Raw genomic sequence first — 25,003 nt, 5'->3', positions numbered from 1 at the left:
TCATCGTAAGAACTTAGTTGCTAGATTTTTCAGTGCCATCGTGATGTCTTTGTTCCTCAGAGTATATATAATGGGGTTCAATGTTGGGATCAAAATGGTGTAGAAAAGGGAGATCAGTTTCCCAGTTCCTTCAGATTGATGTGGTTTGGGCTGTAAATAAGTGATAGTAGCCGTTCCATAGAACAAGACTACAACAATCAGGTGAGATGAACAGGTGGAGAAGGCTTTAGCCCTCCCTCTGGCTGAAGACAATTTCAGAATGCTGGAAATAATTTTGCCATAGGAGATAACAATCAACAGAAATGGAACCATGATAAATATCACTGCAACTACATAGACCGCTAACTCATTCATAAATGTGTCCCTACAAGCCAGCTTGAGTACTGGGGGGATGTCACAGAAGAAATGATTAATTGTGTTAGACCCACAAAAGGGCAGAGAGAAAACCTGGCATGTTTGGCCAACCATGACTGGAACTCCACTGACCCAGGAGGCAGTTACCAGCTGGACACAGACCTTGTGGTTCATGACCAGAGGGTAGTGCAGAGGGTTACAAATGGCCACGTAGCGGTCATAGGCCATCACGGTCAGGAGGAGACACTCCGAGCCTCCGAACATCAGGACAAAACACATCTGTGTAGCACAAGCAAGCAAGGAAATGTTTCCTTTCTGGGTCACAAGGTCCATGAGCATTCTTGGGATAGTGACTGTTACGTAACAGATTTCTAGAAAGGAAAAATTGCTGAGGAAAAAATACATGGGGGTCTGGAGAGCAGGCTCAATTTTTGTTATCAGTATTATGATGCTATTGCATATGAGGATAGTCAGATAGATGACTAAAAATATCCCAAAAAGAATCCATTGGATATTGGGAATGTCAGAAAACCCCAAAAGAACAAATTCCATCATTGCAGTGAAATTTGAGTTTCCTGTGTTTAATCTGTTCTCCATCTGCAAATATGGTAAATTCAAGATGGTTAATTCATTGATGTTCTTGAACCACATCTCCATGTTTTTTTAATTCAATTAAATGCATGAAAGTATTTCTATAACTCTGAAATTATTTCCATCATTACCTTGCTCTATTTCTAGGAAATGGTATTTGAAACTTCAGAAATGAACTGATATCCAGTTAAAATAAATCCAAGAAATAAAATCCTAATGTATTTTATACTAAGAGAAAAGATATCAAAAGGAAATGAGAAGTGTGCATTGTTTTTTAGAGCTTATTGTGCAATAATAATATCTAATCATTGCACCACTTTTAATAGTGTAATTATGGTGCAGGCTTTTTCTTTTATTTTTTTCTTTTTATTTTTTTTTAAATTTCCTACAGTTTTACATATGTCTCCCTTTTCCCCAATTGACACCCCCTGCCCCCAGTGGTGTAGGCTTTTTCTATTTTTTTGTTTGGGTTCATCATTTTTAGTCTCTATTGATTGACTTAGTCCATCTTCTTTAAATGTAAACTTTTCTCTTACAGTTTTTCTTTATTCTTATTCAAAGTGAGCTTTAAGTCTTTCCAATTATATAATCAATGAGAATCAACTTTCTTAAAACAAACCTTTTTAAGTTTGGGAATAATATATTTAATATTAATGTTCTACTTTATGTACCACACCTATCACTTAGGCTAAGTACAAAAAGCAATTCTATCATCCTATTAAATAACTTTCCCTATTAACGTCTCATATACAGTGTATGCAATTTATGATAAATATAAATAATAAATAAATAAACCTTTAACTCAGTCAAGAAATATGGCTCATTCACCCACAATTGAAACCAAATACAATTCTCTTTTTCTGTTTTCCCTTCATAATTTTTTTAATAAAATATAACTTTGATTAATCCTAATTATTTGCTCTGGACGTGTAAATAGTTGGAACATATGAATGAAACTAAACACACACACACACACACACACACACACACAAATCTTGCTTTAGTTTATGTTAAAGTCCTCCAGTATCAGACAGTCAACACAGTCTGACAATTTCTATTACACTTTATTAATATTTTATTTGTAACTTTCCAAAACAAATATTATGTTTTCCTATCTCATCAAATCTACTACACCTATTGCCACCTTCTAGCCCCATCAGCTGTTTTTGCCTTAATACTTTGATAAATAAAATTGATAGGACATTTTCTATTTCACATATTTCCGATTTTACTTTATAATTAAGAAAGTTAAAAACTGCATGATTTATCCTAAGTAATTATTCATTTTTAGATAAAGATCCTAGAATTTAAGTGCTCTCCTGTTTTATTCTTTGTATGCTGATCCTCAAGTTTATGACTATCTTTAAATTAAATAAGCTTAAAACACAATTACAGCTTACCTTTATGGATTTGTGAGTGTAGGTGATTTCTAACCTGTAAACATTTTAAGTTCTTTGGTGCCTTGGTGTCAGTCACGGTAACTCTACAATTCTTGCTAGCTTCACGCTGGCTGTTCTTAAGTAGGAAGTAGCCATGCTCACCCTGGGGGACATCTTTCTCCCGTGTACCAATTTAATTTCTAGGTGACTGCTTCTGTTTGGCAATCATCTGGGTTTATCACTTGACACTGCTTTCTCTGTAGATGACCTGTCTTCCTCAACCCCTTCTTGGCATAAAGCTCCCCAATATGGGTTAGTCCCTGGGTGAAGAAATACCACTTAATCACCTAGTTTTACTTTCAAGATCAAGTTAAAAATCCTTCTATGTATTGTATTTCAGATCCTTCATAATTGGTGTGGATTGCTTTTCTTTATTTATTCCTATAATTCGTACATATCTAGAGCATCCATAATTTTAGAAAAATGTGCACATGTTTTATCACATGGACATGGCACACTTCCTCTCTTCCATACATTGGGCGGTTAGATCCCTTTTCAGAAGTGTAAGTCTGTGTCCCTAGATTAACTGTTGTGGAATGTAGAGCTTCTCGTGTGTGCTGATAAAATTCTGGATGATTTTATTCATGTTATGAACAAAGGGAATATATTGAAATGATTCAGAGACACAGACAACAGCATGGTGTTACCAGAAGGAAGGAGGGTGGGGGTTAGTAAAGGATAAAGGAAAGTCAAATATATGGTGACAGAAGATTTGGCTTTGGGTGGTGGGCACATAGGGCAATATACAGATGATGTTTGTTAGAATTGTACACTTGACACCTACATAATCATTAACCAATGTTACCCCAATAGATTTAATTAAAAATAAATTAAATTTAAAAATGCAGTATCTGGGAAGCAGCATAAAGTGAAGTGTAATTAAAAAATGTAAGCCACTCAAAGATAAGCATTGTCCTGGCTGGTGGTACTTAGTAGTTAGAGCATTGGCCTGCACACCCTAGGGCCACAGGTTGATTCCAGGTCAAGGGGTTTTGGGTTCACTCCATTGGGGCACAGTGTGAGGCACCAAGTCAATGTGTTTTTCCTACAGAGATGTTCCTCTTCCTCCTTCCCTTCCAATGTCTCTGAAAAGCAATGGATAAATATCCAAAGTGTTATTCAAAGTGGTTATAAGATTTTACTCTCCTGTCAGCAGGTGTGAGGAGAACGATTGCTTGACCCACTTGCCAACATTTGGCATTGTTGGAATGTTCAACATTTGCCATTCTAATGGTTGGTTGTGATGCCTCATTAAGTTTTGATTGCATTTCTTAATGACTAAAGATGTGCATATTTTATGTACTTACTGGCTATATGTTTTTTGATGAAGTGTTCATTCAGTCCATTAGCTCTTTTTTTTTTTACTGGGTTGTCTTATTATTATTGGGGCAAGTATTCATTGTATATTCTTGTCATAAATCCTTGGTCAGAAATCCAGGGTGGGGCCAAAGTAAGTTTATGTTGTGAGTACAGGAAACATAGTATTTATTCTTGTATTTTTATTTTTAATTACTGTATTGTTTTCCATATGAATAATTGTAAACCTACTTTTTTCCCACCCTATATGTATAAAGAATATATTCCCCCTCTCTCTAGTTTACCTTTGTATCTCTTAATGCCATGCTTTGAAGAAAAATATGTTAATTTTAGTATAATAAAGTATGTGTTTTTATGAATTATGCTGTAGCACTTTATGGACTCTAGAAACCTGTTCAAAGATTGCCTTCATGAGAGGCATTCTAACGGTGAATAAGCATGACCTCCTGACCTGCCTTGACACATTCCCCTGGGGAAATTTGGAAAGGTTTTCTTCATTCCAATGCCTCTTCCCATTGTTCTGTGGAGTCAGCAGAGATAAAACTGCCAATAAGTTAACATTTTATGTCTAGTGTTTTGCAGCTCAAGTGATCATCTTCATAGGGGACCCACCTGAGCCATACCTGTGCTTCTCACCCAAGAATTCACGCTGACCCTGGGAAGCCCACCTTTGTCCATGGCGCTAACATGGATAGGGCAATCCCCAGGACCATACAAGGGTTTCACCATTTTCATGGCCCTTCTGTGACTATTCGTATTTCTTTCATCTTCCTCCAACTGGTTTTCTAGTGTGATATAAAATCCTAAGGTTACACAGTTTAAAAGGAACTAGAATTCTGATGTTCATATGTTGACTGAACACAGAACTTAGAATGCAGGCATTGTGTATACCAATACCCACCCTGTCTTCCATGCTTCAGATACTTTTCATAGTTTCAGTATTCCATACATAATAGTCTGATATTATTCGGGGAGAACACAGCTCTAGAGATTACATTGATAAAAATATATTAAGAAGCAATCCCCAGTAATTTTGATAGCTCTTTTACACAGAATTTAAGACTATCTCTAAGATCTATTTACTTATGATATTTTATAATCTATTTTATATAAAGGTCAAAACTATATTTTCTTATAATTGGATACTTTGTGACCTTTTTTAAAGTCTTTTTTTTCAAATTTTCTCTTTAAGCTGTGGTTTTAATGCTAGGGAGGAATTGTACAGAAATTATGTTATATGTACTCTCTCATCACCTTCTAAAGAGCTCTGATGATGGATGTGATTGGAGAGATGAAGAAGGTATAAGTGAGGGAAGGCTTTCTGTGTTTTGAAAGGAACATCATGGGGCACTTGGTGAGGTAACCCAAGATCCTGGAAAGGTTGGCGCTAGTTTTACAGAATGCAGGATTATGTGGAGGAAAAGTGGCATAGGGAGTACAGAGATGACTAATATGTGTTTTTTCTCATTTTGCTGCTCTAGCATTCAAATTTACATCTTCCTATCTTCTCACACAGCGATTCCTTTGTCATTAAGGCCCTATAAAGTTTCTTTAAAGAAAGAAAGGAAAATTGCTGATTTGTGCCTCAGTGAGAGAGCTAGAAGTGAGAAAAGTGATTCTCACACCTCCCAGGGGTAAAGTTTTAGTATCCTTATTGCTAAAAGCCTAAGTGGTCGTCACGCTGTGATGCCATCACGCCATCACAAGATGGCTGCACACACAGGTGGGCGGGGCGGGGCTTGATGCTGCGTGCGTGGCAAGGAGCCTGCCTGGGAGTCCTGCCTCCTCCAGGCTCCCAGGCAGGTCCCCCGGCCTCATGAGGCAAGGCCTGCCTGGGGGTCTGGCAAAGTCTGCCTGGTAGTCCCCCGGCTTCGCACGGTGAGGCCTGCCTGGGGATCTGGCCTCCTCCTGCCTCCTCACAGTGAGGCCTGCCTGGGGGTCCTGGGAGTCCTGCCTCCCAGCTCCACACGGCACGGAGTCAAGACACCCGGCTCCAGCCTACCTCTTTGGGGCAATTTATTGAGGAGCCCCGGATGGGTGGGCAGGGTCTACCTCTTTGGGACAACCAATCCTGGGGCTCCCGCACTGTGACAGGGCACAGGCCAGGCTGGGAGACCCCCTACCCCCGAGGACGAATTTCGTGCACTGGGCCTCTAGTTTTTATATAAACATCCTTGTTTCAATTACTGAAATACCTTTATTTTTCTAACCTCCACAATTTGTATTATTTTTTCTATGCATTTAAAACTTGTAAAACAAAATTACAATCAAGTCTTTTAATTAATACAATAAAAGTAAAGGCAATTATTTGGCATTCTAAAGGAAAACTAAATTCTGGAACTAAGTGTGCCCCTTTTTGCATATATGAATTTATCTTACCGAATTAGCTGATGAATCACCAATAAAAACAGGTGGAATGTCAACTTTCTTTAATGCAACAACTTACTGTTGTTGGATTATAATTCTTCCTTGCTTTCCATGACCTTGTTTGATTTTAATACAATTGGTGATCATGAGCTGATAAAACATCAATAGTTATACCTTTGCTGCAAAGTTAATTCAATACCTATTATTTTTCAGACAACATGTTGGGCTCTGGAGATACAAAGATGTATATTCTTTTTTTTTTTCTTGGTGAAAAATAAAATGTAGGCAATATTCTGGAATCTTAGAGAACAATGACAGCAACAACCTTTAATGACTCCACTGTGTTATTTCAAATATTTCAATACCTTGGACTGAGTTTTTGAGTTAATTTGCTATTTAAAAATAAAAGCATAGTTTATTTTATGTGAGATACAAATATGATATCACTCATCCAGAATACTTGAGATTCCTAGCAATATTGGAGAAGAACCAAAATTAATGTCTGGAGTCTGTGATAAATAAGAAACACATTTAAGGAAGCTACATTTTAAAGTCATAGAACAATCCATGCTGATAGGAATTTTCTTAATGCCACCCTAACATCTTTGTTTCTCAGGCAATATATCATGGGGTTCAACACTGGTATCACAATGGTGTAAAAAAGAGAAATAAATTTGTCCATCCCTGCTGAATAACTGGACTTTGGTCTCAAATATGAAATCATGCCTGACCCAAAGAATAAAGCCACAACCATGAGGTGGGAAGAGCAAGTGGAGAAGGCCTTGGCTTGCCCAGCTGCCGATGGCAGTGTCAGGATGGTGGAGATAACTTTCACATAAGATCCAAGAATCAACATGAAAGGAATAGTGACAAGTAGAACAGCAAGAACATAAATCAACATCTCTATCATAGAAGTATCCCCACAGGCAAGCCTAACTATTGGTGGTATGTCACAGAAAAAGTGATTCAACTGGTGAGATCCACAGAAGGGTAGAGAGAAAATCTGGTAGGTGAGCCCTATGTGCACTGGAATTCCTGTCATCCAACAACCAGCTGCCAAATGGATACACAGTCTATTGTTCATGATGAGAGGGTAGAGTAATGGCTTGCAAATGGCAACATACCTGTCATATGCCATTGCAGTCAGAATAAAGCACTCAGTGCCTCCCAACACCAGAAAGAAATACATTTGAGTAGCACAGGCCAGAAAGGAAATACTTCTATTTTGTCTACAAAGATCTATTAACAATCTGGGGACAGTGACTGACACATAACATATTTCCAAGGAAGAAAAGTTCCCAAGGAAAAAATACATGGGGTTCTGAAGGGAAGAATCAGCCTTGATTATTAGAACAACGAGGCTATTTCCCATCAGAATAATCACATAGATGCTCAAAAACACCCCAAAAAGGAATCCTTGCAGGTCGGGAACATCAGAAAAGCCAAGCAGGATAAAACCCATCAATGTAGTGTGGTTTTCCCATGGGGGATTTTGTCCTGTAGATTCCATGTACGAACAAAACAGTCCCAGTGGAGAAGTCCCTTCAATTCACTGGCATGGGATAGATAATCCAGGTTTTTGTCTGTTGGTTTTGTACTTTTGTTAATATATTTGAAATCCAATATCTTAAAATTCCTATATGGCAAAGCAGAAAACAATGTTAAACTTTATTTTTCCTGTTCATATTAACAACATGCACAAATGAAGAACACGGCAAAACAGACATGTCGGGTAGCTTAGTCTTGGGGTAAGAGCTTCTCGAGGTAACTTGTGAGAAATGTTTCTCCTTCCCGCCCAATCTGCTCTATGATTGCTTTTTATTTGCATTTTTGTCTGCCCAGCACCTGCTGGTTTACAATCTGTTTAGATGATTTTTTTCATCATGTTTGGTTTTATGTTTCCTCTGTGAACTTCATCTCAGATGACTGAAGGGCAAGGTCATCAGAAGACTCCAGTGCAATCCCAGCCTGGGCCACATCATATCTGGTAAAGAGACATAGACACTCATCAGAAAAGTAAGAAATATAGCCTTGTTCCATCATCAAAAGATTCCACTTAAATATCCCAGAAACTTATATGAGTAATAACATATTATAGCAAGTCTTATGTTCATTTGAATTTTAGAATGTGAAATAAAGATATTAGAATTTGCTTTAATACCCCCAACAATCTTAACAGCTTTACTTATATTCTGAACCTTAGGTATACTTTAGAAGTAATTAGCTAAATTTAGGGCTTTATGGGATAATTAAACAAGGGAAAGGTAAAATAAAATATGTACAAAAATTTGATCATATGGTTCACCCTTGACACCAGATAAAATATAAAATTTGTTTTGTACACTTTTTTATATCTCTAAATATGTATAAGCTCTTGAATACATAATTAATATATATTACAAATGTAATATATATTATGTATAATGCATATTTAAAATATCTGTATTAGAATAGCCATTAGAAAACACAGTGCTAAATGCAGTGTAGGTTTAGCCTAATCAGCTCCTTAAATAATTAAGCATTTTAGACCAAATAAGTTCAGTCTTTCCTCCACTGTGTTGGACCCTAGACATCACTCTTATGATTTCCACCCAGCCTTCATTGGTGTTAAACCATGACCTTTTTCACAGCAAGACATACTCCAAGATCTACATTGTCATGAGTTTTGAAGTTTCTCCTCCATTTCCCAGACTCCAACTTCATCTTCTCTTCCTACAGAATATAGTCTTCCTTTTCACTTTTCAGACCCCCAGTTCCTCTTCCCTCTCACAAATCCTGAGCTACCGAGTACTTAAATTTCTACTCTTTGTTTCTTGCATCTCACTAATCCTAAACCCTGGCCTTCTTAGTTCAGTGAATTCTCTATTCTGACATTGTTAAGTTTTCACTGCATATCCTAAAGATAAAAGCTCTCTCCTAGTTACTTCTCTGCTATGGCTCAGAAATTTCAAGAGGAGGGATCAAGGACCTGGGGCATTTCAGATTCAAATACTACGTTCTACAAGCAGAGAATAAGTACACTCCCCCAAGTCTTCTCTTTCCATCTCTTTGTTTTTCTGGTCTCTCTTTTTTCCCCTTTTGGTAGTTATTTCCTCATTTTAGATCTACTCAAAATGTTCAAAATTTATACCACCTTACTTATATATGTTTTCTCTAAGAAGTTATACCTATGAAAAAGAACTGCAACAAAAAGAGAATTGAATTTTCAGTAACCCAGATAAGTTGGATAAATGTATCAGGGTGTCAATCAATATATATTTTGCAGCATATATTGTAATTTATTATGGGTAAATACTAAGTGTCAGAATGTGTTAAACACTAAGGATGCTAATGGTAAATAGTATGAGCCCAGTTTCTGTCTTTACAGAGCTTACAGACTAGGTGAAGTCAGACCGATTAGAAAGGTTATTACCCTAGAATGTGCAGCATCTACATAGGAAGGAGCGTAAGGTGTTATGGGGACACCAGATGATTTCTTAAGGAAGTGACATTTACTCTGAGACGGGGTAAGATCTTACATATCACAGAAGCATTTTGTTATTTTTTACATTTAAGAAAATAGAATAAAAGACTTTCCAGAAAAAAATTCCCTCATATTATTATTATTTAGGTTTGCATTCCAATAGCTAGCTGAAGTCTTAAATGGAGCGGTGGTTCATAAATATTTCTCTTGGGAAAATTTAACTAAATTCAAGTACTCGCTGACCAAAGAACTTGACATTAATTGACTTAAAATGAAAATTAGATATATTCTGATAACATGTCTTTATTTAAATGATCAGAGCTTAATTTTTCTTGCTTGAAAATATACACAGTAATAATAATAATATGTGACTCAGGGAATTGTTTTGAGGGGTAAGTAATATAACCCATGTTAACTGCCTGCTTTAAAATAGGCAGTTTTGCTTCTATTAGGCATTGTATTTATGATTAACATACTTATTGTACTTATCATTATTATTTTAACTTACATATTTTTTCCTCTCTTCTCAAACTTTTCTCATCTTTTATCCTGCCATGGAGTAGCTTTTTCTTAATCTAGAAGAGGAGAAAATGTACAGGAGGGTGTTTTGGCAGGAATACTAAGCTTAAAAGTAGTATGCTGCCGGTCTGTACCCATTCGATGCTGTGTGGGTACACACCTGCAGCCAAACCAAGGGGGAACCACTGTCATTTCCTGGGCTTTGTGTTTAGTTTTCTCTCTTCTGTGCCAGTTTCCTGTACTTAGAACACAACGAAGAAGTAGGCTTTGTTATAGAAATATAAGCAAAATTAAAAGGTCTAACTCAAATCCTATTTAATATAAGCATCCCGGGGGATAACCTTATTTTTTAAAATTTATCTCATCTCTCCATTAGTAATTAATTGTATTTTGCAGTTGTAATATGGGAATGCCAGATCCTCCTCTACCAATTTTTCTGTTTCAATGAGAACTAACATAGCCATGGAGAATAGAGAGGCCTGATTATTTGAAACTACTTTTTTTTTATTGTCAACAATTTTTGAACATGTTTTTATGTAATAATCACCTTGTTAATGACTTCACAGGCATTATCTCATTTACTACATTCTGAATGAAGTAGGTACTGTTATTATTCACATTTGACATAGAGGCAGAAGTAGAGAGAAATTAAGTAATGCCCAATATCAAAAAGCTGGTGTGAACCAGCTGACTTCAAACTCAACAGTGCAATGCCAGGCCACCAATATATGTCCTTTCCCCCACCAATATATTTATTGAAAAATTTTGCATATAAGTGGATCCACATAGTTCAGACCTGTGTTGTTCAAGTTACAACTGCATATTAGATCTGTTTCATTTGAACAGTTTTGCTTTTTCTTCTTGAGCACTTTCCACAGCAGCTCTGCCTCCCACAATCACCCTTTCACCCGGCCAGTGTGTGCCCACATCTGTGAGACGCAGCACTGGTCCAGGGGACCTTGGTAACTCGGCAGCCTCCTGCCCACAGCAGCGGCATCACTGGCCTGACCATCCATTCCTGCATTTTTGCAGAGTCTGCATTTTTAATCAGAATTCAATGGGCTTCATAGAACATTCAGTAGAAATATTATTTTAAATTTAATGCTTTAAGAATAATATTAATAAATTTACAAAATATGAAATGTCACAACAGCAAGGTGATTTTATGTTCATTTTATATCTCAATTGCTATTATAAAAATGAAAGACTGAGTTGATTACTTATAGCTACCATCTACATTTTAATTTCAGGAGATTTATCTCATAAATTAGTCTGATTGGAAGCAAGTATTTTCTTTGATGACTTAATTTTTGAGATGAAAAATAATGTACTACCATAAAATAAGCAGAATAAAATAATTACTGCTTACTTGTTTATATTATGGAGACATCACCATGTGTTGCTTCTTTCATAAAGATATGATCTGTGTAATATAAATTTTTGGTTTAAATTATTCGAGTAACAAATTCAGCCATTCTTATTTTTCCTGAAGCTTATACTTCACTTTAAAATCTATCAGTGTACCTTGGGTAAGAAGTAATAGCCTCTTATTCCTTGTGACGGCATCTTCTCTCCAGGACATGTTGCATAGTTAACTCAGTAATCTGTTTATCAGGTGGTAACTTAGAAAACAACCCAGGCTGCCTCTGGTTGGATTAGTGCTGCAGTAAGGATGCTCTCTATGGAATACGGTCTGAGCAGCATTAGCCCCCTGGCCACTCCTCTTTACCTTCTCCCATCCTCTCCATATTTGGAAAGTGGAGGCAATTCCCCATTGGGAAAGGTTGTATTAAGACCAATGAAGGTATTAAGCAAAGAAGATAAAGAAGATTCATGGACACAGACAACAGTTTGGTGATTGTCAGAGGGAAGGGGAGATGGGGAGAGGTAACAGAAGGTAAAAAGGGGATAAATAGTGATGGAAGGAGACTTGACTTGGGCTGATAAACACACAATACAATATACAGATGGTGTATTACAGAATTGTATACTTGAAACCCATAGATTTATTAACCAATGTCATTCCAATAAATTCAATTAAAAAAGACATTATCAGTCTCTAAGTTGGCCTTTATCTACATATGAAATCCAAGGATACTAAATTTGAAATTCTTAAAAACCATTTCTTAACCTCAAAGAATATAACATGGAAATATTCTAGATTTCATGCATAATCTAGGTTGTTTACATGTTAAGGCTCTCTGTTCATGACATGGATAGGATTTATCTGTAGTTACAGATATTAACATAAGGAAAAATGAATTTGGACAAGAGGATAGAGTATAATAAGCCTCAAGGTTTCTATATCAGAAAGTGAGGATGGGAAAAGGACCTTATGAGGGCTTTAAAATTAAGAGGAGAGAGAAGATAGAGTGACTTGTTATTATTGCTGTAAATAGTTGGTAAGCTATGTAACATAATCACTACATGCACCAGCTTTTCTCTATTTACTGAAACTTTCAATAAATATCTAATTGCATAAGATATGGTGCTATAACCTTCAGGAGGCACTGAAAACATTGTACTCTGTAGCTTGGTCTCATGTCTGACTGCCAAACTCCTGGTTATCTTTTAGACTGAGTTGCTGTGTCACATTTATGAAAAGTGATCCATTATTTTTGTAGGCAAAGTTAACTACCCTATCTAATAAAGAGGGAATATGCAAATTGACCACCACACCATCACAAAGATGGTGGTGCCCATAGCCACAAGATGGCAGCGCCCAGTCCCCTCAGCCCCACCAGAGTCCCCCAGTCCTTTCAGCCCCACTCGGGGTGCGGCCAGACCCGCCCTCAACCCCCCAGCTGCCCAGGGTTGGCCTGAGGCACAGGCAAGCCTTGGATGTCAGCTGCCCAGCTGCCCAGGCCACCAAAGGCTCAGGTAACCAGGGCAGGCTGAGGCTTGTGCTGCCGGCAGTGGCAGCAGCAGAGGTGTGATGGGGGCGTCGCCTTCCCCTGATCTCCAGGTGGCCTCCCGCCCCTGAGGGCTCCCGGACTGTGAGAGGGGGCAGGCCAGGCTAAGGGACCCCCCTCCAGTGCATGAATTTTCATACACCAGGCCTCTAGTTTCTAATATAATGCTCTCTATTTTCCCCTTATTATATTACATTTAAATTTTTATTCCATAATTTGTCTTCTTTTCCTTTCATAAAGTCCTTGATTTCAAGGGAATCTGTCTTATTTACTTCCCAGTACACATCCACCTCCAAGAATGGAGCTATCTACATAGAACACTTGGGCTTTTTAGGGACTCAGTATTGTGCAACCATGTCATTGCATCTTTCAAAATCATTAATGATATATATTGTGTTTTCTTACATTTTAAGAAATGAGTAAAATGCTTGAAAGGTGGTAGGAAATAAGAACACAAAGTACATTAGTGAGGGCAAGAGTGGAAGCAGAGAGATGTGTTAGGAGGTGGTTGCCACAATCTATGTGGGAGTTAATAGTGGCCAGGACCAGGTTTGTAGTAGTGTAGCTATTGTAATCAGTGGTCGCAGGATTTACATAGACCTTATGCTCAAACATTTTCTTCTGTTTTGACTCATAATTTTGTCATACATAAATTGAAAATTGTCAGCCATGCCTGGCTAGTGTGGCTCAGTGGTTGAGCGTCAACCACTGTGACTCCTGGTCAGAGCACATGCCTGGGTTACAGGCTTGAACCCCAGTAGGGGGCATGTAGGAGGCAGCAGATCAATGATTCTCTCTCATCATTGATGTTTCTATCTCTCTTTTCCTCTCCCTTCGTCTCTGAAATCAATAAAAAAATGTTTTTTTAAAAAGAAATAGTATTAAAAAAAAATCTCTGCCACATTAAAAAATATAACATATTTATCATTCTCCATGTCTTTTACCCACATGTCTAGTGAGTCACCAAAATCATGTGAATTCTGTCTTCTAACTATCTATCAATGTATAGTCAAGTCATTTTCCTATTTTAGAATAGTTACTGTTTGTTTGTTTTTAATTGAATTTCATATATATATATATATACACACCCCTTATTAGATATTTAAGTCTTTAGTTAAATTTGAGTTGATTTTTGTATATGTTCTAAGATAGGGGTCCTTAATACATTTCAATTTAATTTTTGTGAGTGGTGTAAAATAGGAATTCAATTTTATTTTTTTGCACATGGATATCCAGTATTTCTGGTACCATTTATTGAAGAGGCTATTTTCCCCCATTGTGTGTTCTTGGTGCCTTTGCTGGCCATATATGAGTGGGTTTATTTATGGAATTTCTATTTTGTTTCACTGATCTATGTGTCTATTTGCATGCCAATACCATACTGTTTGATTTCTAAGCTTTGTAATATTCAGGGTGGGGGGAAAATAGGTTTGCAGTTTGAGTATGTGAAACTCAGAGATCATTCTTGCATTATTATTATTTATTAATTATTGTATTATTTTGCATATTAACAACTATAAGCTTACTTTTACCCTACCCTGCAGTTTGAAATCAGGAATTGTGATGTCTCCACCTTTGCTCTTCTTGCTTGCTAGGAATTGCTTAGCTAGAATGGTGTTCTATGTTGCTTAATGCATAATTAAGCCCAATATAGTTGGATGCTAGTTAATTCACAGTTTCTTTTAAAGTATTTTAATAAATTGCAGCTCTCAGAATAAGTAGCAATGTGAAAATGCATTGTTATTGCTACCGGTGCTTTTTTCCTTACGCCATTTATAAATGCAAGAATGCAACATCAGAAATCAATTTGAATCCAGGAAAGGGGTAAAAACAGTCTTGCTAAAAACATCTACACTAATAAAAGACAAACATGCAAATTGACCATACCTTCGCTACGCCTTAAGCCACGCCCACCAGCCAATCAGAGCGACTATATGCAAATTAACTCAATGAAGATGGCAGCCGGCAGCCGTGGAGCTGGAGCAAGCAGGAGGCTTGGTTGCCCCAATGATGGAGGAAGCCAAGCTTCCTGCTTGCCGTGTCAGGCTCTGAGTTCCACTAAAAGCAACAAAGTTTCAATTATAGAAGGTAAATAAACCCCAGATACCTGCTTTCAGCCAGCTGTGGCCACGGAGCTGGGGCGAGCAGGAGGCTTCCCTCCCGCCCGCCCTGGCTGACTCTGAGCTCCTCTCAAGGCTACAAAGTTTCAATTATAGAAGGTAAATAAATTCCAGAATAAAAAAGTAAAAAAGAAAAAAAGGAGAGGCTGAGAGCTCCCATCACTGGGGGGCTTAGCCAGCCTGAAAACAGCCCCCAGCCTCTCACCCAGACTGGCCAGGCACCCCAGTGGGGACCTCGCCAACCTAAGGGGGGTGTGGCCTGCCTGAAAACAGCCATCAGCCCCTCACCCAGGCTGGCCAAACCTCCATGGGGTGAGGGTCCCAACTGGGGGGGGCTTGACCAGCCTGCAAACAGCCATCAGCCCCTCACCCAGGCTGGCCAGGAACCCCAGCGGGACACAACCCTGATCTGGGACACCCTTCAGGGCAAACCAGCCAGTCCCAACCCATGCACCAGGCCTCTATCCTATATAGTAAAAGGGTAATATGCAAACTGACCCTAACAGCAGAACGACTGGGAATGACTGGTCACTATGACACACACTGACCACCAGGAGGCAGACGCTCAATGCAGAAGCTGCCCCCTGATGGTCAGTGCACTCCAACAGGGGGAGCTCTGCTCAGCCAAAAGCCAGGCTGATGGCTGCCAGCACAGCGGTGGTGGTGGGAGCCTCTCCCACCTCCTCAGGATGTCCGACTGCAGCTTAGGCCTGCTCCCCGCTGGCAAGTGAACATTCCCCGAGGGCTCCCAGGCTGCCAGAGGGATGTCTGACTGTCAACTTAGGCCCATTCCTCCTGGGAGTGGGCCTAAGCCAGCAGGTGGACATCCTCCGAGGGGTCCCAGACTGCAAGAGGGCATAGGCCAGGCTGAGGAACCTCCCCGAGTGCACAAATTTTTGTGCACCGGGCCTCTAGTTCTTGAATAAAAGCAAATATTCCTGACAGGAACAATGCTGTCATTGACCACGAAAGGTAAAGAGAACGGAGTCACAGCCTGCATTTTTGATAAAGGAAGTGAAATTAATAAGGGACAAATCACAAGATGTCTGTGATTCCTACACTGGAAACAACCTCTTGGACAAAATCTGCTCTCAGTGACTCAAGCTTTTATCCAATCAAGGTTCTCAATAGCATGTCAGTGTCTTTAAAATCCTGTGTGTGAGTGCATGTGTGTTTCATATCAAGCATATTGTTTTCATCTAAACAGATCAATAGTAAATAACTACTTTATTTAAGTCTCACCTGAAGTTATCAGCCTCATCTTCAGAAGAAAAATGTAATATATATTTTTAAAGAGAAAAATCAAAATTAAGAAATAGGAAAAGTGAATTTCGCAAATTTTGTTATCCCTAGTAAAAAATCACTGGCAATGGCCCATTTAAAAATAAGATTTGATTTTTGTCACTCTGACCTCTTTTGGCACATTCTATGAGCCAATGCTAATCATGCCTGTTTGGGCACTATTATTGGAGGATAAAGCTATGTCATTACACTCAGCCACAGATATGATTTACCATTCACTCTTTAAGTGTGTTATTTATTATTTTTTTACTATTTCTTACCAAATCTAGCACACAGCTTATTCTGACACACCATCCTCTTAAGTAGCACATGATTTGGGCATGATAATTTATAAAATAAAACCTCAACTTTAACATTTTTATGTGGCTCATTATATTTTCCAGCTTTGTAAATAAAGCTTCTATTGCCATATCCCCTCTAAGCCTGTACCTTTTTTCATCTTTATGTTTCTCTTCCCAGTGTATTAATGAATCTGACACTGCCTCAACACAAACTTAGCTAGTATATTATATTTATTATGTTTGTTTGTTGAACAACACATGGTAAATATGATCATACAGTTTCAAGAGGTTGAGGGTGTGGAGTCTAATTCAGACACTCAGAGTTTTTGACATACATCTCCATCAGGTTGATCTGTTTGCAAAACCTCAAAATTCCTTGGACAATATTTATCACCTCTTTCTTCAGTTCTTGGGGCAATCAGTTTGTTTTCTTTATTGATAAAGATATATATGTGTGCTTATCCCCCACTTCCTGCCCCCTCTCCGTTCATGCCCTTACCCCCTGGTGTCTGTGTCCATTGGTTAGGCTTATATGCATGCATTCAAGTCCTTTGGTTGATATCTCCCCTTACCCGCCCCCCCCCACTTTCCCTCTGAGGTTTGATGGTCTGATCAATGCTTCTCTGTCTCTGGATCTGTTTTTGTTCATCGGTTTATGTTGTTCATTATATTCCACAAATGAATGAGATCATATGATATTTATCTTTCTCTGACTGGCTTATTTCTCTTAGCATAATGCTCTCCAGGTCCATCCATGCTGTTGCAAATGGTAGGAGTTCCTTCTTTTTTACAGCAGCATAGTATTCCTTCCTTTTTACAGCATACTGTAGATGTACCACAGGTTTTTAATCCACTCATCTGCTGATGGGCACTTAGGCTGTTTCCAAATCTTAGCTATGGTAAATTGTGCTGCTATGAACATAGGGGTGCATATATTCTTTCTGATTGGTGTTTTTATTTAATTGGGATATATTCCTCAATCAGTTTTGATAGTGGCTGAAATACCTAGGACTCTTTGAGATTTAAGGGTGGTACACGGATATATGCAATGTTTTCACAACAGGATTTAAATCACAAAAATGTAAGAGAACCTTAAAGATAATACATTTCAATTTCTCAGCTAGAGCAGTAAATTATATCTAAAATTAGCAACACATATTCACATTTCTGCTTTCTGATCCACACATTCTATTTGACTTGCATTCCATACATTTTTGATAAAGCTATTAACAATGTTTCTCTGAAGCTATATATTTCAATAAAACTGCATATTTTCAATAAAGTTTTTTGCACATTCCTCTTGTACAGAGTATAGATTCTCACATCAATTCAACTCCTTTGTATTTGATTTTTTTTGCCCTGTACCCCACCACTTAAGCATTGCCTTTTGGACATAATATTATTTATTTCTGTTCATTGAAACTTGCTGACTATGAAATAACACACTATTTTTGATTCTATTTGATCACTGTGTAGTTAAATGGAATTATTTCTTCACTTAATCTTGGCTCCAGCCTTTAACCTAATTATTATTTACAATACATATGCCCTCTCCTCCCATTTTTAATAGATCAATGAAAGTTACATTGCCCACATAACTGTACAACTACAAACTAAATGCAACATTATCTATACTAATAGAAGGGTAATATGCTAATTAGACTGGACATCTTCTGGATAACCTTCCGGATGTCCTTCCTGACAAAGCTGGGCCCCGGCAAAGCCGCCTGCCCCATGGTCCTGGGCACCAGTGCCTGTGGCTGTGGCATGGGAGCGGGAGAAAAGCTGCCTGCCCAGCAGTCCCGGGTGCCTACAGATGCAGCACCAGGCAAAGCCGCCCACCCCATGGTCCTGGGCACCTGTGGCCAGCCCGGGTGAAGCCGCCCTCGCATGGTCCCCTGCGGCTGCGGCTGATCTGGGTGAAGCCAGCCTGGGTCCTGGATGCCTGCAGCCAGCCAGAGGGAGGGAAGCCCGGGTCCCGGGTGCCTGTGGCTGGCCAGAGGTTGGAATCCAGGGTCTTGGGTGTGGGGCTGAGGCAGAGGCGGTTAGGGGCTATCAGGCAGGCAGGCAAGTGAGCAGTTAGGAGCCAGTGGTCCTGGATTGCAACAGTGATTAGGCCTGTGGGATTGGGCCTAAACCGGCAGTTGGACATCCCCAAGGGGTTCTGGATTGGAGAGGGTGCAGGCTGGGCTGAGGGACCACACCCCCCCCCCCCCCAGTGCACTAATTTTGTGCATCAGGCCTCTAGTTTTTATATAATAACATCAATCTGTACTCATATTTTCCTGCCTAAATACAGGGCTCCATCTACTAATGATTATATTTAGTTGTTTATTTGGAATTTGTGACTCTAGAATATTGATTCTTTTACTCCTTTCAGCTTGCTTGCTTACTTTCCAACTTGGTCACAGGTTTTGAGAGCTATTCTCTATTTGGCCTCATCTAATTACTGATAAAAATGTAGATTAAAATATAGCCTAAAGACATACATTTCAAACTTCATTCATTTTAATAAATGAATTACTCAAAACTTTTGAATAAGGCAAAACATTGATTGATATGTGTATATTTGGAGAATGTAGTAACAGTAAACATTCAAGTAAAATAAAGGACTGGGAATATAAAAACCAGAAGCAAAGGAGATAGTATATCAAAAAGGCAAAAATAACATTACATTCATGGGGGGGTTTAATAAATATTGTCAGGTCCTAAAGAAAGAAGAGAATGATAAAATCACACACATCCTATATAATAAAAGCCTAGGTGGCGTGACACCCTCACGTGACACCCTTGCATGACATCGTCACAAGATGGCTGCCACAAAATGGCCTCATGCACAGCAGAAGTGGGGCCTGGCAGCTTCTCCGGGTGGTGCAGCCTGGGGGTCCTGTGGCTCTGCGTGGTGCGGAGGAAGCTGGTCCTGGTGTCTCTGCCGTCTTGCGCAGAGGAGGCGGGTCCTGGCAGAGGAGGCGGGTCACGGCAGGGGAGGGCAGTTGTGGGCGATCAGGCTGGCAGGCAGAAGCGGTTAGGGGCAATCAAGCAGGCAGGCAGGTGAGCGGTTAGGAGCCAAAGGTGCCGGATTGTGAGAGGGATGTCTGACTGCCGGTAGTTGGACATCCCCTGAGGAGTCCTAGATTGGAGAGAGTGCAGGCTGGGTTGAGGGACACCCCATCCCCGTGCAAAAATTTCTTGCACCAGGCCTCTAGTACAAAATCAAAATTAGAAGTCTCTTAATGCCTTTATTTTTTTAATTCTCATGCAAGGATATTTTCCCATTGGTTTTTAGTGAGAGTGGAGGAGAGAGGGAAAGACAGAGAAAAATATTGATGTGAGAGAAACACATCTATTGGTTGCCTCCTGCACGAGCCCTGACCAGGGCCCAGGCCAGGGAGAAGCCTGCAACCAAGGTACATGTCCTTGATCGGAATCCAACCTGGGACCCTTCGGTCTGCAGGTCAATGCTCTACACACTGAATAAAACCAGCTAGGGCTCTTAATGCTTTTATTATTTAGATTTCTTTTGAGTTAAAGAGAGTAAAAAATAGTTGGAAAATTTTTCATATAAATGTATTGAACAATAATCAAGAACATATGATAAATGTGATTTTGTAAATATTAATGGATTTAAGAAATAATTGAAATTTACATAAGAAGCTTATATTTAATGAATTAAAAGTAAGAAACATCATTAAAGACAATAGCTCCCAACACTGAAAATATCTGTAGAACTTTTAAATAAAATTAATTAAATGTAGAAAAACTGAACTAGAAAATAGAGAAGATGTCTTAAAATATGACATGTCTAAAATCCCAAATATCAGAGTAACTGGCTTCATCTTTCAAGCATTTTCTATTTCTGTTTTACTGGAAATTAAAGCATTGAATGGAAGGACTATATTAGTTTTTATTTGTGAAATATCCTGGTCCCATATGTGATTCCATTAAATATACAAGGCAGGGAAAGCAGAAAAAAATCAGGCCGATGAGCAGCCAGCTGGTGCCGAAGAAAGTAGGCAAGGTACCCAGGAAAGAGTGAACCACCTCTGAGACAGCCTGATTTTTCTGCTGCAAGGGCTCCAGGGCCAGGTACCTACTATATACCTGTGGGGTGAGAGCATGGCCCACAGGTCCACAGACAACACCAATAGCTTCATGAACATTTGTTTGGCCAAGGTCACCTATGTGGACCATTGAGGGCATTATGAATGGTCAAGCTGGATGACCTCTGTGTGACAAACCATAAGCTCTGCTATGCCATATCCCAGATGACTTGTTCATCACAACATCTATCAGCAAGGGTAAAGGAAAGGTGGGGAAACATTTCTCTCCAATAACTGTAAATGTGGCTGTCTCCTTAGCAAGCACTGGCCCTCACTCAGTTCCCTCCAGGGTTCTACTAACCCAGCTGCCTGTCTACCTGCATATTAAGAATGCTTAGATTTAATATTAAGATTAATTTTAATATATTTTTATTAGAAATTTATAGAGGATTTCTATATGCAAGAAATCCATGAGCCATGGTAAATAATATGTGGCACATTCAGCCATTTAAGTCTTCATGCAGTAAACTCTTTGCAGCAGCCAAATGTGTATGTGTGGGCATTACTGTGTGTGTGTCAGTCTGGGAGAGAGGAAGCGAGAGAATTGGAAATTTTTGAGGAGAAGGGAAGGAAAGAGAAGTAACTGGAACATTCTAATCAGACAGCAATTTTCTCAAATCACACTTTTGCACAAAATCACACTTATTTTTTAGGGAATATGTATGTGTGTATATATGGGTAATGAGGCATATAAAAGCTGGAGAGTTTATAGTGGTATTAAAACGATAATCTCAAAATTTAAATATTTTTCCACAAGATACTTTAATATTTAAAAATGAATAACATTTTCAATTTAACAAACATTGACAGGTAATAGATAATATTCTCTTAGAAATCACAAATGGTGAAAAAAGAATACATGAGAAAAAGATGAATGTGTAATTATCAATGTTTACTATAGCTAGTTTTATGTGATATTGTGACTTTTGTCTCTAAACATTCAATATCTTTGTTTCCCTAGGTAAGATTTTATTACAAATAGGCCTTATTGTTTAGAACCCATGAAAACACAAAATGGTTACATAAAATTTTTATGGTTGTATATAAGTTTGGTAATATACTTGAATATTAAAGGACATAAATAGAAATATTCTTATGAAAAACTGTAGGCTTGAATAGGCTTTGCAAGTTCCTTAAATACTCTGCTAGGTCCAGAAAATTAACCAAACAATCACAGAAATGCAGGGATCCTTTCCCTGGTAATTGCATTCCATAAAGCCTTCTTCACTTCCTTATTCCTGAGGCTGTAGATCAGAGGGTTCAACATGGGGATCACCACCGTGTAGAACACGGAGGCCACTTTGTCCTGACCCAGGGAGTAGCTGGATGTCGGTCTCAGATAAGTATAGATGGCGGTGGAATAGAACAGAATTATGGCTGTCAGGTGAGAGGCACACGTTGAGAAAGCTTTGTGCCTGCCCTCCCCTGAATGCATACGAAAGACAGAGAAGAGAATGTAGGAGTAGGAGGTGAGGATGACCAGCAGAACCCCCACCATATTTACTCCAGCAAAAGTGGAAAAGATGCTTTCATTCAGGCGTGTGTCAGAACAGGAGAGCTTAAAGAGCGGAGGGCTGTCACAGAAGAAGTGGTGGATGACATTGGAACTGCAGAATGGCAGGCTGCTTACATAACTTGTGTTCACCATGGAGTTCAAGAGTCCCGCTGCAAAAGCCCCTGATGCCATTTTCAGGCAGACTGTCCTGGTCATGACCAAGGGGTACAGGAGGGGGTTGCATATGGCCACATACCGGTCGTAGGCCATTAAGCCAAAGAGGATGCATTCAGTTGTGGCCAAGGCGATAAAGAAGTACAGCTGCAGAAAGCAGCCAGCAAAGGAGATGGTTTTCTTCTCTGACAATAAATCCACCAGCATCTTTGGGGTGACGGTGGACGAATAACAAACATCCACAAAGGACAGGTTAGCCAGGAAGAAATACATGGGTGTGTGGAGTCTGGAATCAGTCCCGATTAAGAGGATCATCCCAACATTCCCACAAACTGTCAGTGTGTAAATGACAAAAAAGAGCACAAACAGGATAATCTGTAGCTCCAGCGTTTCTGCTAATCCCAGCAGGATGAACTCGGTCACCAAAGTATAATTAGTTCTGGTCATGTATTACACATATAGTTTGCTTAAGCTTATATAGATATAGATATTTCCCTCTCCAAAGGTTATAGGAAATAGTAGAAATGTTAAAGAGCCTATTCCTACATGAAAAATAAAACCCTTAGGTTAATAAAATATAGTAAGAAAAGTGACTGAAGTAAGAGGAAAATTAGTGGAGAAACAGAGAAGCATTTGAAGTTATGAAGTAATTGACCTTATTAAGTCTGTTGCAGGTTCCTCCGATGGCTGGTCTCAATCCACGTACTCCACTTAAGTTTCTTCATATGCAACGGATGTTCTCTACCAGCCCACATTCAAAATGCCAAGGATAAAAATATTGCTGCCTTAGTCTCCCCCAGTCTCTGAAAGGTATGTGCATTTAACACAAATCCATTGTTTATTTCTCAAGGCCACTCTGTTTATTCTACAATTCCAAAATTCATGCATTGCCTCCCAGAAATTTCTTGTGTACCTCAAGCAACAAAAACAGTGCCCATTTCAAATGACTAATAAGTTGATATATATTGTATATTATAGGATGGTTTTGTAGAGTTTTAAAAATGAACTAAATAATTATTTTTGATATAAAGTACACAATCAAATTAATGTCATGTAGTTCCACACACAGTACCTGTCCCCCGCAATGAATAACAGCATGAAATCTTTATGAGCTTCCTTCCTCAGTGTATTACTCATGCAGATTATTATTTTTTGTTTTTATTAGGGGTTCTCAGTTGGAGCTTAAAAATAAAGGAGAAAGATTTCACTCTGTAAATGAAATGCAATGAATATTTGAATTACCTTTTGGTTAAAATGAGAGACTCCTTCTGAGTGAATACATGTTGCTGCACCTTTATTTTGTTTTCTTGGAAGAGAATTGGATGACCATGGGGACTATATTATAGGGTTTAATTGTGTAGTCAATCCTCTAATGGCAGAAACTCCCAGGCTCAAAATAAAATAAAATATAATCACACACAGTTATGTGGAATCAAACATTGCATCATGAAGTGGTTCCTGACCTCTATATAACCTTAAAGACTTTCACCAATGTAAAAAAGAAATTGGCTATTTACGGTGCCTCTCTCTTTGTATTTTCTAGACTATTTCAAATGGGTTGTAGTCCACTACCAAATTATTATTCTTCCCCTTACCTGAATGTGTGTGTGTGGAGATGATGAGTCAGTTTAAACTTCAATCCAATTCTTTTCTTGAGTGAAATTAATGACAAGGAGGAACTAACTAAATACATCGTATAGTGTTTTAAAAAATTATACCCTGATCAAACAGGACAATGAAAAAGGAAATTAAGTTACTTTTTTATTATTTTGAAATTGTGTTAGCTTATTGAAATTGTTGTCCATTATTCTCATCATAGAAGGGGATGGTAGCACAGTTTTTCTAGATCTAAATATCCAAGTAAAACCAGGTTGAATAAAGCACATTGGGTGTCCATATGAAAGGGGATTCTTTTGGCAGAGAGAACTCATCATGCGTTGAGTTCTGTATTACACTTTCCCACTTAAGTTTTTAAGTCTTTGAAAGAGGTGTGCTTATTTTGAACACTTTGCAGATGAATAAAGCAGGGCTTGAAGCTATTAAATGACATTTCAATGGACGAACTGTTCAGACGTGAAAAAATGGACTTGAGCACAGTCTTCAACAAAAGCATTAATACCCAGCTACCTAATTTTTCTGTCTAATTTCATTTTATCTCCGTTAGAAGATTTTATATATATAACATATATAATACATATATACACATATACATATGCACACATATACACATACATGTGTGTAACTTCTAATAAATCTAATTTTCCTAATATCAGAGCATGTAGAGTTCTTGTGCTTCTAAGGAAAGATCTATGACATCACGAAAGATACTGAATGAGGCGGGTGGGGAGATAGAAGAGGGTAAAGTGGGGATAAATGGTGATGGAAGAAGACTTTACTTGGGTGGTGAACACAATATAATATGTAGATGATGCATTGTAGAATTATATATCTGAAGTCTATATAATTTTATTAAGCAATGTCACCCCAATAAATTCAATAAAAATAACAATGTAAAGATCTCATTATCATGCCATTAAAAACTACCCTCTGATTGGCATCTGTGCAAACT

The 25,003-nt window shown here is 38.6% G+C and overlaps 3 protein-coding genes across 3 annotated transcripts; all 3 read right to left on the bottom strand.

Moving 5' to 3' along the window:
- LOC102431064 (olfactory receptor 10AG1-like) lies at positions 1–969 on the bottom strand. The gene has a single exon (XM_006092065.1). The coding sequence runs from the start codon at positions 949–951 to the stop codon at positions 1–3; it is 951 nt and encodes a 316-aa protein (XP_006092127.1). The 5' UTR covers positions 952–969.
- A 5,652-nt stretch (positions 970–6,621) lies between these two features.
- Positions 6,622–7,557, bottom strand: LOC102439872 (olfactory receptor 10AG1). The gene has a single exon (XM_006091929.2). The coding sequence runs from the start codon at positions 7,528–7,530 to the stop codon at positions 6,622–6,624; it is 909 nt and encodes a 302-aa protein (XP_006091991.2). The 5' UTR covers positions 7,531–7,557.
- Positions 7,558–21,936: 14,379 nt separating this feature from the next.
- LOC102439548 (olfactory receptor 5F1-like) lies at positions 21,937–22,881 on the bottom strand. Its single transcript, XM_006091928.1, has one exon. The coding sequence runs from the start codon at positions 22,879–22,881 to the stop codon at positions 21,937–21,939; it is 945 nt and encodes a 314-aa protein (XP_006091990.1).
- Between the last annotated feature and the right edge of the window lie 2,122 nt (positions 22,882–25,003).

Source organism: Myotis lucifugus, unplaced genomic scaffold (genome assembly GCF_000147115.1).
Source record: "Myotis lucifugus unplaced genomic scaffold, Myoluc2.0 scaffold_97, whole genome shotgun sequence".
Taxonomy (NCBI): Eukaryota; Metazoa; Chordata; class Mammalia; order Chiroptera; family Vespertilionidae; genus Myotis; species Myotis lucifugus.
Note: the sequence above shows the minus strand (reverse complement) of the source record. Positions and strands in the feature narration are given on the sequence as shown.